Raw genomic sequence first — 17,738 nt, 5'->3', positions numbered from 1 at the left:
CTTCTTTCCAGTTGCTTAAATTGGAAAATTTACTGCGATGATCATACTTCACTTTCATCTACTACCGCAGCTCAAATATGAATTATTTCATGTATACTTTACATCATTTCACTCACGGGAAGATATGAACTCAATTAATTGACCTCGCTCCCAATGTGTGGCTTCATAGCTCAGTTGGTAGAGCATCGCACCGGTATTCGCGGAGGTCACGGGCTCGAATCCCGTTGAAGCCCTGATTTTTTTCAGGCTTCTTCTTTCCAGTTGCTTAAATTGGAAAATTTACTGCGATGATCATACTTCACTTTCATCTACTACCGCAGTTCAAATATGAATTATTTCATATATACTTTACATCATTTCACTCACGGGAAGATATGAACTCAATTAATTGACCTCGCTCCCAATGTGTGGCTTCATAGCTCAGTTGGTAGAGCATCGCACCGGTATTCGCGGAGGTCACGGGCTCGAATCCCGTTGAAGCCCTGATTTTTTTCAGGCTTCTTCTTTCCAGTTGCTTAAATTGGAAAATTTACTGCGATGATCATACTTCACTTTCATCTACTACCGCAGCTCAAATATGAATTATTTCATGTATACTTTACATCATTTCACTCACGGGAAGATATGAACTCAATTAATTGACCTCGCTCCCAATGTGTGGCTTCATAGCTCAGTTGGTAGAGCATCGCACCGGTATTCGCGGAGGTCACGGGCTCGAATCCCGTTGAAGCCCTGATTTTTTTCAGGCTTCTTCTTTCCAGTTGCTTAAATTGGAAAATTTACTGCGATGATCATACTTCACTTTCATCTACTACCGCAGTTCAAATATGAATTATTTCATGTATACTTTACATCATTTCACTCACGGGAAGATATGAACTCAATTAATTGACCTCGCTCCCAATGTGTGGCTTCATAGCTCAGTTGGTAGAGCATCGCACCGGTATTCGCGGAGGTCACGGGCTCGAATCCCGTTGAAGCCCTGATTTTTTTCAGGCTTCTTCTTTCCAGTTGCTTAAATTGGAAAATTTACTGCGATGATCATACTTCACTTTCATCTACTACCGCAGCTCAAATATGAATTATTTCATGTATACTTTACATCATTTCACTCACGGGAAGATATGAACTCAATTAATTGACCTCGCTCCCAATGTGTGGCTTCATAGCTCAGTTGGTAGAGCATCGCACCGGTATTCGCGGAGGTCACGGGCTCGAATCCCGTTGAAGCCCTGATTTTTTTCAGGCTTCTTCTTTCCAGTTGCTTAAATTGGAAAATTTACTGCGATGATCATACTTCACTTTCATCTACTACCGCAGTTCAAATATGAATTATTTCATATATACTTTACATCATTTCACTCACGGGAAGATATGAACTCAATTAATTGACCTCGCTCCCAATGTGTGGCTTCATAGCTCAGTTGGTAGAGCATCGCACCGGTATTCGCGGAGGTCACGGGCTCGAATCCCGTTGAAGCCCTGATTTTTTTCAGGCTTCTTCTTTCCAGTTGCTTAAATTGGAAAATTTACTGCGATGATCATACTTCACTTTCATCTACTACCGCAGCTCAAATATGAATTATTTCATGTATACTTTACATCATTTCACTCACGGGAAGATATGAACTCAATTAATTGACCTCGCTCCCAATGTGTGGCTTCATAGCTCAGTTGGTAGAGCATCGCACCGGTATTCGCGGAGGTCACGGGCTCGAATCCCGTTGAAGCCCTGATTTTTTTCAGGCTTCTTCTTTCCAGTTGCTTAAATTGGAAAATTTACTGCGATGATCATACTTCACTTTCATCTACTACCGCAGCTCAAATATGAATTATTTCATGTATACTTTACATCATTTCACTCACGGGAAGATATGAACTCAATTAATTGACCTCGCTCCCAATGTGTGGCTTCATAGCTCAGTTGGTAGAGCATCGCACCGGTATTCGCGGAGGTCACGGGCTCGAATCCCGTTGAAGCCCTGATTTTTTTCAGGCTTCTTCTTTCCAGTTGCTTAAATTGGAAAATTTACTGCGATGATCATACTTCACTTTCATCTACTACCGCAGTTCAAATATGAATTATTTCATGTATACTTTACATCATTTCACTCACGGGAAGATATGAACTCAATTAATTGACCTCGCTCCCAATGTGTGGCTTCATAGCTCAGTTGGTAGAGCATCGCACCGGTATTCGCGGAGGTCACGGGCTCGAATCCCGTTGAAGCCCTGATTTTTTTCAGGCTTCTTCTTTCCAGTTGCTTAAATTGGAAAATTTACTGCGATGATCATACTTCACTTTCATCTACTACCGCAGCTCAAATATGAATTATTTCATGTATACTTTACATCATTTCACTCACGGGAAGATATGAACTCAATTAATTGACCTCGCTCCCAATGTGTGGCTTCATAGCTCAGTTGGTAGAGCATCGCACCGGTATTCGCGGAGGTCACGGGCTCGAATCCCGTTGAAGCCCTGATTTTTTTCAGGCTTCTTCTTTCCAGTTGCTTAAATTGGAAAATTTACTGCGATGATCATACTTCACTTTCATCTACTACCGCAGTTCAAATATGAATTATTTCATATATACTTTACATCATTTCACTCACGGGAAGATATGAACTCAATTAATTGACCTCGCTCCCAATGTGTGGCTTCATAGCTCAGTTGGTAGAGCATCGCACCGGTATTCGCGGAGGTCACGGGCTCGAATCCCGTTGAAGCCCTGATTTTTTTCAGGCTTCTTCTTTCCAGTTGCTTAAATTGGAAAATTTACTGCGATGATCATACTTCACTTTCATCTACTACCGCAGTTCAAATATGAATTATTTCATATATACTTTACATCATTTCACTCACGGGAAGATATGAACTCAATTAATTGACCTCGCTCCCAATGTGTGGCTTCATAGCTCAGTTGGTAGAGCATCGCACCGGTATTCGCGGAGGTCACGGGCTCGAATCCCGTTGAAGCCCTGATTTTTTTCAGGCTTCTTCTTTCCAGTTGCTTAAATTGGAAAATTTACTGCGATGATCATACTTCACTTTCATCTACTACCGCAGCTCAAATATGAATTATTTCATGTATACTTTACATCATTTCACTCACGGGAAGATATGAACTCAATTAATTGACCTCGCTCCCAATGTGTGGCTTCATAGCTCAGTTGGTAGAGCATCGCACCGGTATTCGCGGAGGTCACGGGCTCGAATCCCGTTGAAGCCCTGATTTTTTTCAGGCTTCTTCTTTCCAGTTGCTTAAATTGGAAAATTTACTGCGATGATCATACTTCACTTTCATCTACTACCGCAGTTCAAATATGAATTATTTCATATATACTTTACATCATTTCACTCACGGGAAGATATGAACTCAATTAATTGACCTCGCTCCCAATGTGTGGCTTCATAGCTCAGTTGGTAGAGCATCGCACCGGTATTCGCGGAGGTCACGGGCTCGAATCCCGTTGAAGCCCTGATTTTTTTCAGGCTTCTTCTTTCCAGTTGCTTAAATTGGAAAATTTACTGCGATGATCATACTTCACTTTCATCTACTACCGCAGTTCAAATATGAATTATTTCATATATACTTTACATCATTTCACTCACGGGAAGATATGAACTCAATTAATTGACCTCGCTCCCAATGTGTGGCTTCATAGCTCAGTTGGTAGAGCATCGCACCGGTATTCGCGGAGGTCACGGGCTCGAATCCCGTTGAAGCCCTGATTTTTTTCAGGCTTCTTCTTTCCAGTTGCTTAAATTGGAAAATTTACTGCGATGATCATACTTCACTTTCATCTACTACCGCAGCTCAAATATGAATTATTTCATGTATACTTTACATCATTTCACTCACGGGAAGATATGAACTCAATTAATTGACCTCGCTCCCAATGTGTGGCTTCATAGCTCAGTTGGTAGAGCATCGCACCGGTATTCGCGGAGGTCACGGGCTCGAATCCCGTTGAAGCCCTGATTTTTTTCAGGCTTCTTCTTTCCAGTTGCTTAAATTGGAAAATTTACTGCGATGATCATACTTCACTTTCATCTACTACCGCAGTTCAAATATGAATTATTTCATGTATACTTTACATCATTTCACTCACGGGAAGATATGAACTCAATTAATTGACCTCGCTCCCAATGTGTGGCTTCATAGCTCAGTTGGTAGAGCATCGCACCGGTATTCGCGGAGGTCACGGGCTCGAATCCCGTTGAAGCCCTGATTTTTTTCAGGCTTCTTCTTTCCAGTTGCTTAAATTGGAAAATTTACTGCGATGATCATACTTCACTTTCATCTACTACCGCAGCTCAAATATGAATTATTTCATGTATACTTTACATCATTTCACTCACGGGAAGATATGAACTCAATTAATTGACCTCGCTCCCAATGTGTGGCTTCATAGCTCAGTTGGTAGAGCATCGCACCGGTATTCGCGGAGGTCACGGGCTCGAATCCCGTTGAAGCCCTGATTTTTTTCAGGCTTCTTCTTTCCAGTTGCTTAAATTGGAAAATTTACTGCGATGATCATACTTCACTTTCAAAACGCTAAACACTTAATATTTTTGTATTTTTAAAATCCTGCGTGCGAGACCTCGTTGGGCGATTATTTTGCCTACCATTCTGCTTTTTGAGGCGTATACATCTTGGATTTGTTACGTTGTGACTGAATCGTACAATTGTTAAAGCTCAACAAGACCCGAGTTGTTTTCTGGAATGAATTCGAGTGTTGTTTATTTGATTCAGGGTAACGCATCCGTTTGACGAATTATTTCGGTAAGTAGTTTGTTTGACATTCTGCTTTTTGAAGGTGAATGTAACTTGGATTTGTTGCGATTGAATCGCATAATTGGAAAACCTCATTCAGGTGTTTATTTGAGCGAAAGCGCTCTTTGAGAGTAAATTTCAATCAACGTGTTGACAGCTCAGATCGAACCAATGAGTTCACTTCTGACGACCTCTGGGCAAAGTTCTTGAAATTAAAAGAAACTTCATACCAAACATATGCCATTAATCACTTAAAATCTTACCGCGAATCACCGAATTGATTGCAAATAATCCTTTAAAAACACATTCAAATCAAACAAACAACATTGATAGTCTTCGTCATATTACATGCAAGCTTGTTTTACACTGCTCTCTGCTCAACACTATTGTCTCCGTGAAAACGCGTTAAATCGAAGTTACATGCACCTCATTGATCCTTTCCTAACTTATTTTACATTCATCTTCAAAAAGCAGACGCTGTGTCTCTATGTCCGGCAGCCGGCGCAGTGGTAATGGATATCTGGTGACTCGAGTTCGATTCCTTTTGGGGTCGCCTATCATAACGTTCTTGTTACGTAGTTTTACTTTTTTAAAAAATAAATTAAGTCTCACTGCCGATCACAGAGTATTTTAGAAAGCCTGTCCGGCTGCTGGACATGTAGCCACAGCGAAAAGCAGAATGTCAGACAAACTACTTACCGAAATAATTCGTCGAACGGATGGCAAATCCTGAGCGTTACTCTGAATCAATTAAGCAACACTCGCATTCATTCCAAAAAACAACTCGGGTCTTGTTGAGCTTTAAAAATTGTACGATTCAATCACAACAAATCCAAGATGTATACGCCTCAAAAAGTAGAATGGTAGGCAAAATAGTTCCGCACGCAGGGGAGCTGAACAAATATCGAAGCCTCGTAACGTCACAAAGAAAAATAGTGTTCTGATTGGTTTGTGCGATATATCGACAACTTCCGGCTACATCCTAATATGGCCAAAAATATATCACTGACGGAACCGGATTACACGAAAATCGAGCTGAAAGATCTGAGATTTTTTCTGCATGGCCATCAAACTACGCACGGCTCTATATCCTGCCGCCTCGACAGGCTCGCGTTTCCGCTCGCCTGTCTCGTTGGCAATTATTGTCTCGAGTATCGATTTCTCCTCTCAATTAACGGGGAGAAAAACCAACCCTCCCTTGCTTGTGTCCGCTTTCCTCAAACAACAAGTACCAGGTGTTTCTCGCTGTTTCTCTGACTTTCTTTTGTGGTACAAAGTACCGCGATGCGTCCCTCCGTGGTTACCGCTATTCCTGATAAAGAGTCGATCTCCTCTGTTTCGAGGTGCACAGTATGTACAGGCATGCCATTTTTTGTAAGTACTTCAATATTCACGGTATCATCACGGCGTATTAAGGGGATAATAATGTGTTCTGTTGACAGATGGAACGCGATTGCTCCAATTTGCACCATAGAGAAAAAGAGACCATGACTGACGTGATTCAAAAAGTTGCCCTCCTCGTCATAAATGTGAATATGAATGTTTGTTACCTCAGTGAATAAAACTATGACGTGATTGCCACCGGCACTGGTGATGCATGCTGGCTCTCCTACTAATGGCTTAAAACTGAAGCTTCTCACATGCTGACCATCGGCTTCACACACTTCTACTGTGTACGGGGTGCGGAGGCGAACTAAACCCTGCCTCAGCAACACAAAGACTCTCTGGTTTTCGTTCACTGTCACTGAAATTCCACTAGAATTTGGCCAGACATCAGACGACTGGTACAGGTGACCTTCTTCATCATACACAGTTACTTTTGATGAAGGAAACCTAAATCTTTTGTAAGAGATGGTCAGTACAAACACATTGTCGGTAGCTACATGTACGTCCTTTATAATATCTTCGACTTCCGTCGTAGCACAGAAAGAGAACAGGAACTTTCCATTGCAATCGAAGACTTTGATGCGATTGTTATCTGCCACAATAAATTGACCTGTAGTGTTTGTTGTGATGCTTTGTGGCCATGTCAGCTTCTGTTCCTCTTCTCCTTCCTGTCCATACGACAATGGAAGTACATGGGAATGGAACAGTTGTCACCTTTTGGTACGGCGAGATTAACATTTTGTTCCCGGATCTTTATGCGAGGCCACGCTTCCACTTCTCTGCTAAGAACTCCGTCAGCCACTTTTGTGACTCGGAATACTACACTATTCGTATCACGAACGGACTGAGTAATCTGTGCCCGTTCATTTTTCTTGAACCAAGACAAAAAGCCTCCTGTACTCTCAACTTGAAAACTACTTTTAACGGCTGGCATGGAGTGTAATTCTTCAAGCACAATTTGCAGGTTGCTATTGCCTCCTTGGGATTGTCAATCTTCTCCAGTATCGTAGACATCACGCGATATTGCATGGCTAAAACGCGATCAGACGCGCTGAGAGCGACGTTATTGAACGCCTCTGTTGCTTTCATCCTAGCTTCATCAAACCGTTTCTTTGCATCAGCAAGCGTTCTTTTGGCAGAGGCATCCAAGCTTCCCATGTCCATTGCAAGCGAAACTTTTACCTCAGTTTCAAATGATTGCAAACTGAGTTGTGAAGTTCCTTCCCTTGATCCTCGTGTGACTGCTCCTTGTTCAGTGGCTGTACCCTTCTTACAACTGTATTTAATATCCAGCACTTTATACAGGAGCACAATTCCTTCCTTAAAGAGGCTAATACTTGTCAGTAGATCTTTTCTTGCCAGTCCATCCAGCTTCGACTTGGTATCGTCGATTTCACGCACGATCATGTTTCGAAATTTTTGTTCTGCTACGTCGCCTTCTGGCAGACTGTCCACTACCAAATCTAGGCACTTCTTGAAAAGCAAACCAACAGTAGCTTTTAACACGTTTTCGATGATCGATGCCATTTCTTATTTTGATAAAATGAACCAGAATAACTTTGTAAGAGCTTGGTTTGGATTAACGGGCTGGTGTTGTAGAGAGGCAAAAGATCAAAGCATTTCGTAGAACCAGAAAGTGAAAGCGGAAACTCTTCTTGGTATTTCGGGAGATTTCGTCATCAACCTTGGGGTGGTAAGTCTCATTGCTATTGAAGTTATCGTGTTTCACTTGAGGAACCATGTGTTGTCATTCCTAAAACGTTACATTCTTCTCCTTCTCCTTCCTCCTTTCGGTAAACTGAATTCGCCTGAAGAAAGAAGGCGAGGGCAGTTTGGTTTGTGGTTGTTACTGTTCTTACGAGTTGTTAGAACTGTATCAGCTTGTATTAGGGTGACGGCTATTTTCGGCTTCTCTATCTTGTTGATAGAATTTCAACAGACGCGTGACGTAACACAATTGCATGACACTTCGCATGATCGCGTGAAATGATTTGAATCAACAAGATTGCTTTCTTGCTTATTCGTTCCGTGGCTCGTCACGCAGTCTCCCCAACAAGGGAGCAGTGCGTGACAGGCCAAAACAAAAGGCTACGTCAGGAGGCCATTTTATGGGAAAGGGCAAAATTACCTCTGATTATGTGCTCTTTTCTTCCAATCCTTAGATAAATCACACAAACATGGAAGAAAAAAAAAAAAAAAACATTCCATACCAGTATTCACGGCAAGAAAAAAAAAGAACTCCACTGCACAATAGTTGAAGACATTTTTGCCGTTTGCCCCAAACGTGATGGTCAACACTTGCCTTGCTTGCAGTCTTGAGGAAAGTTGCGTGAAAGCCAAATGTCTACGTATCTGTTTAAAACCGTGCTACAGAAACCAACAACTAAAAGCTTCTAAATGCCACCACTGTATTTACAACTCATATATTTCTAAAACGCTTGCTGGATTCATTGTTTCTTGGTTATTTTTATTTTATAGTAAATAAAGGGGTTTCTTGTTGATATAAAAGTTTGTGTCGTTGAAATACGACAACAACATACTTTATTTCTCACAGCTTACATTTGTAAATTTAATTTCTACTTTTTAATGTTTACAATACATCTTTAAGAATTTATAAATAGAGTTAGGATATTGGGTTCAAGTGAACCATTCGGTTTTCTAGTTCACTGTTGGCCCCCATATTTACACGATTAGTTACAGGTGAATAACCAGAAAGGAGCGGAGAAAATAATAGAAATAATAGACATAACAAACTACAAACGAACAAAACAAATGACCAAATGTAATCCATCTGTACTTGTCTGCAAATGTCTGCCATGATAGTACTCATGCGTTTTTGTTACCACTTGCAGAGTCCAAAGGTAGAGGAACTCCACTCTCGTACCTGTTTGAAGACACTACAACCTCAAGCAAGAAAAACGTCTACTACATCTTTGACACGCCTGACACTATTCGGTAAGTAGTGGCTATCACAAGTGATCCGTTACTAACATTCAGGGCGTTTATTTCTAATTTGAGATAAGGCGTGCGGCGGGGCGGGGGGTTGGGGGGAGGGGGAAAGTTCTACGTACTTGCATACACACTTTATTTGAACACGATAAAAAAAAAAACATCAGTTACAAGATTGGTGTTTAAAAAAAAAAAAAAAAGTGATTTACTTGTTTGCCGTGTAGGAATACGAGGAGGACAGTTGGCGATTAATCTCATTTCTAAAGTTAATAAAAGATCTAATCGCTCTGACGTTAGATGGAGGGTTATTCCACAAATGCGCCCAGCTGTAGCAGAAACTACGTTTCAAAAAATCGGTACGGGGCTTAGGCAGATCTAATTTGTTTTCAATATTTCTGAGTCCATAGTCCGTGCTGAAGGGTTTAAAGGGGCAGTCTCACCAAGATTTGGCGCCACTTGGAAATAAAATGAAGTTGTTGGTATAAATTGTAAATTCACTAGTAGTTGCCTAACCTTGCTTAAGTGCACCGTACTGGCCACGAAAGTTGTTTATAACTGTTGTGGCTACGGATGAGTGGGAAAGAAGTGGTGTAAAACTTGAAAACGTCGGGCCGACGTTTTCAAGTTTGACAATGTTACTTGGAGGAAAATCACTAAAAATCATTAATCTCTTAGAGATTGAATTTAAATGCCTTTTTGTGGATTAAAGGTTATTTTGTTGATCAGTGAGTGCACCTTTATCATTCTAGCATAGTTTGCACAAAAACTTAGAAGACCTCTCGTGATACTGCCCCTTTAAATAGGCCTTCAGGTACTCCGGAGTCTGATCATTCAAAGTTTTAAACATTAGTTTCAATTTTTGCTTTTTCCTTCTGATGTAGAGATTATCCCATACTAGCTTACCGCGGAGGACGGTAACGCTAGAATGGTAGTCAGACTTGGTGATAACTCTAATGGCGCTATTTTGTAGTTTTTGTAATTTGTCGCCTAAATCGTTCTCCGAAGGGAGGAACTTATTTAGATATTCACTTTTACTGTAGAATAGTTTTATGGTCCCTGGGAAGCTTTCACAAAGAACTCGGCAATTGCGAAATGATTCACAGGACAGATTTCACACCTGATGGAATTTACCCAATAGGTGGATTTCGAATTTGCTTTTAAAATGAACTTTTAAACATTTAGAAGAAATAAACTTGGTTTTTGTACCTTAATGATGTAGTGAACAGAAATACCAGTGATAACAAGAAAAAAAATCCAGTTAATTCGCATTAATTCGAGAACTACTTTAACTGGTTTGTATTAATGAAGCAATATCTTCCATCTCCATGTAAAATATAATTGCACTTTTTTTTTTCTTTTCGCCTTCGCCTGTATTAAAACTACTTTTGGCAGCTTTCTTCATCACTGTAAGAATATTACGTTGGACAACAAGATCAAAGGCGTTCTATTGATTGGTAAGTAGTTGTAAATAAAATATCTCGAAATTTTGTTCGAGGGCATGTCACGCTAATTGTTGTCACGCTATTTTGTGTCACGCTTTTCGATGTCAAGAGAGAGAGAAGACGCGGCAATGACTAGTAGCTATTATAGAACTGCAGTTAAGAAGGATCAAGACAAATTATGTACAAAGACTGGCCAGAGTTTATGCGGCACCATCAGTGTCTTCATCATAAGATGAAGCTGTGGATTTCCAAATTTGCCAGTTAATGTTATAGATTCATTTGGTCAGCGGCAAGAACCATTGCCTTTACTTATTTTGGACGATTTCGCCATCTTTATTATAGTTTTTTATAGGTTTTGTTTATTGATAGACGTTTTTAGCCCGTTTAGTGATCAATTTCTTGTTTTTCCTGATGATATCAATACAGATCGTGCGATCACTAAAGAAATTGTCGTGATATGATTTTCAAAATTTTCCCCACTAGTTGTACGGGACATGTGCCACGGTCAGTAGTGAGAGTGCGTTTATTGACATCGGGTCTCTGCGATGAAATGCTGTAACTTCTGAGTTCGTTGAACAATTCTTTTTGCAGGTGAAAGCCACATGTATTTTGTCGGAGAAGAGGCTATTGCAGATACTGATATCACACAGGTATCGTTTGTATATATTCTGTGGCAGATGTCATGCAGTCAGTTGACAAGCCAAGTGGCGTGTCTGGCAAAATTTTAGTTCAATTATTCCTAGAGTATCTGCTACCCATGCTCCAGTTAAAGTGTAGCGGGAACACCCCTCGGGTTACGAACGTTGACATGTTGCCACTAGAATAAAAATACAAACTCAACAACTTGTTTAGAAAATAACTGAAGTTTTCATGTTGATAACTGAAACACTTAGCAATAACAACCTTGAGCAATCTTGAAACGTTCTCCATTTTCGTTTTAACGTTGGATTGCCCCTAGGAAGGCAGGCAATCATTCGTTCCCGTGTTTTGATCAGAAGAAGACAATAAGTACTAAACATACAGATGTTATTGTAAATTGAATTGCTATCAGGACGGGGGGGAGGGGGGCATTTTGTTACTTTAATTTAGACTACTTAAGACTACTCAGTTTCATGTAGCTTACTTTTCGTTGTCCTTATAGATTTTGCTCGGTAACAAAGACGCCATTTCCATTTCTTGGTCATACGAAGAAATTCAAGAAATTCGAACCAGGCGACATTGTCTTCAGGTAAAATACTACACGATCTCAAGTATTTGGAGGTGGATTTCAAACATTCCCCTGGGTTCGAACTGTGGAAGCACTCTCACAGTGCCTCTCTCTTCTCAGGTGTATAAATGGGTACCGTCAAATTAAGGTCTGGGGCTAGCCATTGAAGGACTAGCATCGCATTCAAGGTAGTATGCTATAGCAGACGCTCGTAGGGCTTGTTGCGAAGGAGTGCATGACGAACCTTATGAACGTCTGCGTAGAAGGTTTCATCCGGGAGGGAAGGGGAGTAGAAATACGACTAGTAATACTGAATAATTCGTCATTACCTGTCACGGCCTAGTGACAAGTAATCTTGAGATAATGGACAATCCTTCCTCGTTCTATGCGTGCTTTTGGTATTTTAGTGAAGATTTCCCGCTTCCTTAGCTACACACAGACTTCGAACCCAGACGTTTCTCTTATTTTAGAAGAAAATGGACTCCCGTCGTCTTCTTTTTTTTTTTAATCTCCGCGGTTTCCTTATGACTTGTTAGCCTTTCTTTCGGTTAATGTCTTTAACTAAGAGGAAAATTACAACCGTCATCGAAACACTGATGGTATATTTTCTAACAGTTCGCGCTTTAATCCTCCTTATTTTAAAGGTAAGTTCTGCCGCACAAACACTGCACATTACTATGGTAAAGTCCTTTCTAATTCTCGATATCTCCATCACTTCGTTAGTACCTTGGTAAGGCTAGTCAAGATAACTTTTTTTGTTCTAAACTAACTGACTGTCCTTCTTCACGAACAGGATAATGCGTTGGAGATTTTTCTCACCACAGGACGGACCTATCTGTTGGCCTTCGACACTAGACAGGTATTTTAGTCGCAATTTTAATTACTTGCCATTTTTCGTTGATACATTAGACTTGCTAATACTACTACCAGTGCTTTGTGTAGCTTTAACAAGAATTCATAACTCATTGGTTTGCAACTTTCTCCTCATGAGCACCTAGCATATCAGTAAGTTATATTAGACTTGGTCAGCACCTAGTTCGTCCGCAGTTCTTTGGTTATTTCTACAGTTTCGGGAGATTACCAAGCGGAGAGTGACCCAAGAGTAACTAAAGAAGGATTACATTGGGAATAAGAACTTAATGACACGATTCCGTGTTTTTGTTTTGTTTTTTTTTGTTGTTGTTGTTTTCTTCTCTTTTCTTTTACGGCTTGAATATCAACGATTATTATTTTGTTCCCTTATTTCATTGTCCACAATAGACCATTTTGCAGTTGTCTCCTCGGTGACCTGGCCTTTGCATGACCTTGCTTTGATACAGACCTCTCTGCATTTGTCATGTAAATGTACCTAGTTAGCATCAGAACAACTTGATTTACACAGCAAAAGCAGCGAGGTCTGTATCAAAACAAGGTCATCTCCAGCCTCGCTGCCATCCAAAGGCCAGGTCACTGAGCAGACAACTGTAAAATGGTTTATCAGTACTACAGTGCTAAACAATTCGACACTTTTTTGTATTTCTTATTTGTTTTTATTTATTATTATTTTTTGTTTTGTTTTTTTGTTTTGTTTTGTTTTGTTTTAATTACTCTTGGTAGGATCGCGAGATCGTGCTGGAACAGTTTAAACAGAGAAATCTGCCGTGTTATGAAGCACCTCAACAAGAACATCTCGTCACTTTGACACAAAGGTATAACCACTACCGCAAGGCTACGCGTGCTATAAACGCAAAGACAATTTGTCCATGGAATATGACTCTGTTCAGAACAAGTGCATTGCGCGACGAAATCCCGTTCCTAATAAGCCAATTGAACCTTACAATTACTTTCTTCTTGATTTATTCCTCTTGTCACGAGACCCTTACTTAGAGTTGATTCACGTTCCGTTTTCACGTTCAAGACGCAAGCCTTCCGTGTATTTTATCCTGTCCTATTTGTGTTAAATTATTCGTTATGTTTGCCTTTTGATCAAATCGTCGCAACGCTTTAAGAGTCGATTCTTATCGCCCAATCAAACGCTAGCGAGATTGCACTTACGAGTAGTTGTCTGCATTTACGAGTAGTTGTCAAGTGAACATGACGTAACGAGAATACGTCACGTTACTAAGCAATTTCGAGGATCAAATCTGTAGGCTTAGCGAATTTGAATTTTCCTTGTCGATTGTTGCATATTATAAATTCCACGGTCTCTTTGTATGAGTCAGTCTAACTAAGTATTGCTTGTTGTCTTCAGCTGGCGTTTTGGCCAGATGACCAACTTTCAGTACCTCACCGAACTAAACAAGATGGCGGGCCGCTCATTCAATGACCTCATGCAGTATCCCGTCTTCCCTTTCGTGCTGGCCGACTTTGGTCACGAGGTGTTGGACCTTACTGATATCAAGAGCTTCCGGTATTGCTATGTTACTGTGTCGTTGTTTACTGGTTTCGCTCTGCCAGTGATAAACATTCCTCAAAGTTGCACTTAGCAGAGCAGGCCTTTTGGCCGCCCCAGTGGAACCTGCGAACGGAGAGAATTTTTCTTGACATTTTCAACAGTGTTCACACGGTTACACTTTTGGGCGACCTTCAAAACTTTCTTGGTGGTGGGATTGAATTGGTTCTATCTTGACTTAAGTGTGAAACATTTGTTTTTATTGTTATTATTTGTTTCTTTGTTTATTCGTTTTAAGCAAAGTGTTTCAAAGACAGTTATGCATTTCTTTCAGTGACCTCTCTCGTCCGATAGCCGTTCAAAATCAATCAAAGGAACGCAAATACAGAGAAAACTTTAGAGTAAGTATTGTCATTGTAGGAGCGAAAGTAATCAGTTAAAAGCAAGAGCAAAAAACGAGGTATTGCTGACAGATTAAGTGTAATAAACAACTTATTAACCTCGAACGTTCGGTCTTTACGAGAGGGTCTTAAACCTCGACCTTGCCGTATTGACCTCGCTATCGCTCGGTCAATACGGCAAGGACTCGGTCTGAGATTTCCCATAAAGACCTCACCCTCGGTTGACAATTAAATAATGTTCATGTCATGTCCCCTTACTTCCACGGAATAGAAGTAAGAGGAACTGTTTCCTCGTGTATATTACGCGTGTAATATTTTGATGTCTGTGTTTTGATGGCGTTACTGTGTCACTCGTTAGTTCTAACGTGTGTGACGTGACATTGTTTGTGTTGATAGTGGTTACAAGAGGAGTATAAACGCGCTAATGAGGAGGATCCCATGTCAGCGCCCTATCACTATGGATGTCATTATTCTAACAGTGGGACAGTTCTACACTTCCTCGTTCGACTGCCTCCATTTACCAAGATGTTTCTGCAATATCAAGGTACGCGCTGCAATGAACAACGGCTTCAAACGTTTCTTAGAAAAATGGCGTCTCTCACCTTAAGTTTTATCCTTCTACGTGGCAACCTGGCCAGTGTATAAGATTCTTTATAACTGGCCAAACGATACAATAGGTAAACAACACAAGCAATCCCCGTAGCCCTAAGAACAAAAGAGGTGCAGATTAACAAGAACGAATTAAAATAAAAACTATAATGAGTGACATCAACTGCTTTCTTCCTCTTGAGAGACTAAGTCTCTTCACAGACCTTCTATTCTCTACTTAAAACAATTCGAGAGGGCAAGATAGTTGACTATAAACTGCGGGGAACTGGACAACTGGAAACAGCGGTTACAGTTTAGGGGGTGGTGTTTCCATATTGACGAAGAACCACAGCAGAGATCGGTGGAGTCTCTCTGATACGTTTTTTTACTTCTGAGCCAAAAAAGTGTACCAAAGTAACAGAGGCAACTTTAGGGTCTTAATTCATAGTACAACGCCATAGGCGACTGGAAATCACGATTTGTTTTTTTTTTTTAATTTTTACCTCGCTAAACTGAAATATACGAACGGAGTGTGAATTTTATTCAAGTTGTTTTTATCTCACCGTATTTTCGTTGTCGCCATTGTTTCTCTTCCTTACGTCATCTGGGATAACCCAATATCCAGTGCTGTTGTTCAGATCCCTTGATGAGCGACTGTACCTATCTTTTCAATTTCATGGTCTCTGTTAGATCGCAGTTTTGATATCCCGGATCGGACGTTTCACTCCATGGCGACCACCTGGCGTCTGTCATCGTTTGAATCCGCTACTGATGTCAAAGAACTGATCCCAGAGTTCTTCTTTCTTCCTGAATTCCTCGAAAACATTGAAGGTAACGATACGCATACGAGATCACTAGTGTTCTCTTAAGGCGAGAGCAATGTCGTAAGCCCCGTATAAACTACACCGGAGTGGATTTGTGTTGAGGAAAACTTCGGCATAGAAATCACATGATTATCGTGAGGCATCGGTTTCCAGAAGCTCCGTTTTCACAATGTTTTGCGTCCACACTAAAACGCAAAGCCGGCGTCTTCAAATTTTTCAGGTTTGAGCGGCGTTTTCGAAATGCTTCGTTTTTGTGACGGATTTGTGTGGAAGGTAGGCCTAATCGTAGAAATAAACGGTGCGTTTTCAAATTTCCCTGGCGCAGTGTGGATGATGCATTATTCATCTGCTTTGAATTATTACTTCTGCAATATGAATATCTTTGGTGAAAACTGAAAACTCATTGAATAGTGAAATATTACGACTGTTAATTTACAACCTTCGATGAACGTCCTCTAGCTACTGACAAGGTTCAATTCCTGTCGGCAAAACTTAGGAATCATGACGCACTACACCAAAATCCCACGTTAAAACCTCCCCCCGGTTTTAATCCCCCCGGATATAAGCCCTTCTGTTTGCTAAAAAAGATATTCCGAATATGAGCCCCCCCCCCCCCCCACCCCGGATATAAGCCCATCCAATGTATAAGTGTATTTCTTTACAAATATCAAGAATTTTAATGGAAAGTTACAGGCTAATAGGCTAATAATAGGGTAATAAGATAGGGTAATTGCTCTAAATGAAATGGTATGTTAGCTTTAATTCGTTTCTCGGATATGTTTTATCTCGTCGTTCCGAAACATTTTTTCTTTTTTTATTTCACTTATATGCCCCCCCCCCCCCCCCTCCCCCTGTTTATTAGTCCACCCAAAACTCCTTCTGAAGTTATATCAGCCCAGGGCTTAAAACGTAGGATTTTACGGTATGCTCACAACAATTGAAGGCCTCTACCAAATCACAGTACACTTCTCTATAAAGAGCGCTTTTCACTAACATCTTTCGATGATGCTAAGAAGAGTCAACGACTGTTGCTTGTCATCATGATCATTATCACTATCATTGATTCCTTTCAGGATTCGATTTTGGCCTTCGTCAAAATGGTCAACGTGTTATGAACGTAGAGGTTCCGCAGTGGGCCAAAGGCAGCACAAGACTGTTTATTTTAATACATAGACAGGTAAGCCGCATACATGATTAAACTCGAGTTTCTCCATATCGAATGGCAATCAGGAAAGGGAGAAAGTAATGAGAATTACACAAATCACTGTATCTTTGTGAATGTGATACACAGTATTTTAGTTTGTGCTGTTTTTGTTGTTGTTATTGTTATTGTTGTTTTTCAGGGTACTACAATGTCAGTGAACAAACTAGGAAATGTCGAAATCGTGAAATATGAAATTATAAGCTGACTTTGATCATGCTTGTGCGAGAGTTCAATAAATGAATAGCGACTTCTTTCTTTATTCTTTATTTTGGTGTAATACCAATTGAGACAGTTTTGTTATTCAGAGAATATGGCCCAAGCTGATCGTATTCTCTTCACCTGCTCGGTTTTCCATGATTTAATAAGGTTGACTGAAGGCTTCGCGTATGTTCTTTGTTCTTCTTTAGGCCTTAGAATCAGATTACGTGTCGCAGTACCTAAACCAGTGGATTGATCTTGTGTTTGGCTACAAACAGAGAGGACAAGAAGCTGAGAACGCTATCAACGTGTTTCATCCCGCGGTGAGTTCGGCTAATAACAGCCGTCGTATCAAATCATGTGCTCTGGAAGCTTAACCCTTGACAA

The 17,738-nt window shown here is 40.5% G+C and overlaps 1 protein-coding gene and 1 pseudogene across 2 annotated transcripts in view; one reads left to right on the top strand and one right to left on the bottom strand.

Moving 5' to 3' along the window:
• Positions 1 to 17,738, top strand: part of LOC110045665 (lysosomal-trafficking regulator-like) — a 66,848-nt gene that overhangs the window by 36,092 nt on the left and 13,018 nt on the right. For both annotated transcript variants that reach the window (XM_089290907.1, XM_089290906.1), the window contains exons 38-49: positions 9,020 to 9,122; positions 10,509 to 10,570; positions 11,150 to 11,208; positions 11,700 to 11,786; positions 12,559 to 12,624; positions 13,362 to 13,453; positions 13,996 to 14,154; positions 14,471 to 14,537; positions 14,934 to 15,081; positions 15,816 to 15,956; positions 17,023 to 17,126; positions 17,561 to 17,674. In XM_089290907.1, the coding sequence (XP_089147033.1) occupies positions 9,020 to 9,122; positions 10,509 to 10,570; positions 11,150 to 11,208; positions 11,700 to 11,786; positions 12,559 to 12,624; positions 13,362 to 13,453; positions 13,996 to 14,154; positions 14,471 to 14,537; positions 14,934 to 15,081; positions 15,816 to 15,956; positions 17,023 to 17,126; positions 17,561 to 17,674 (1,202 nt within the window). The remainder of the gene's footprint in view (positions 1 to 9,019; positions 9,123 to 10,508; positions 10,571 to 11,149; positions 11,209 to 11,699; positions 11,787 to 12,558; positions 12,625 to 13,361; positions 13,454 to 13,995; positions 14,155 to 14,470; positions 14,538 to 14,933; positions 15,082 to 15,815; positions 15,957 to 17,022; positions 17,127 to 17,560; positions 17,675 to 17,738) is intronic.
• On the bottom strand, positions 5,379 to 7,825 carry LOC110045664 (uncharacterized; annotated as a pseudogene).

Source organism: Orbicella faveolata, unplaced genomic scaffold (genome assembly GCF_042242905.1).
Source record: "Orbicella faveolata isolate gen_17 unplaced genomic scaffold, um_ofav_v1 contig_24, whole genome shotgun sequence".
Classification (NCBI taxonomy): domain Eukaryota; kingdom Metazoa; phylum Cnidaria; class Anthozoa; order Scleractinia; family Merulinidae; genus Orbicella; species Orbicella faveolata.
Note: the sequence above shows the minus strand (reverse complement) of the source record. Positions and strands in the feature narration are given on the sequence as shown.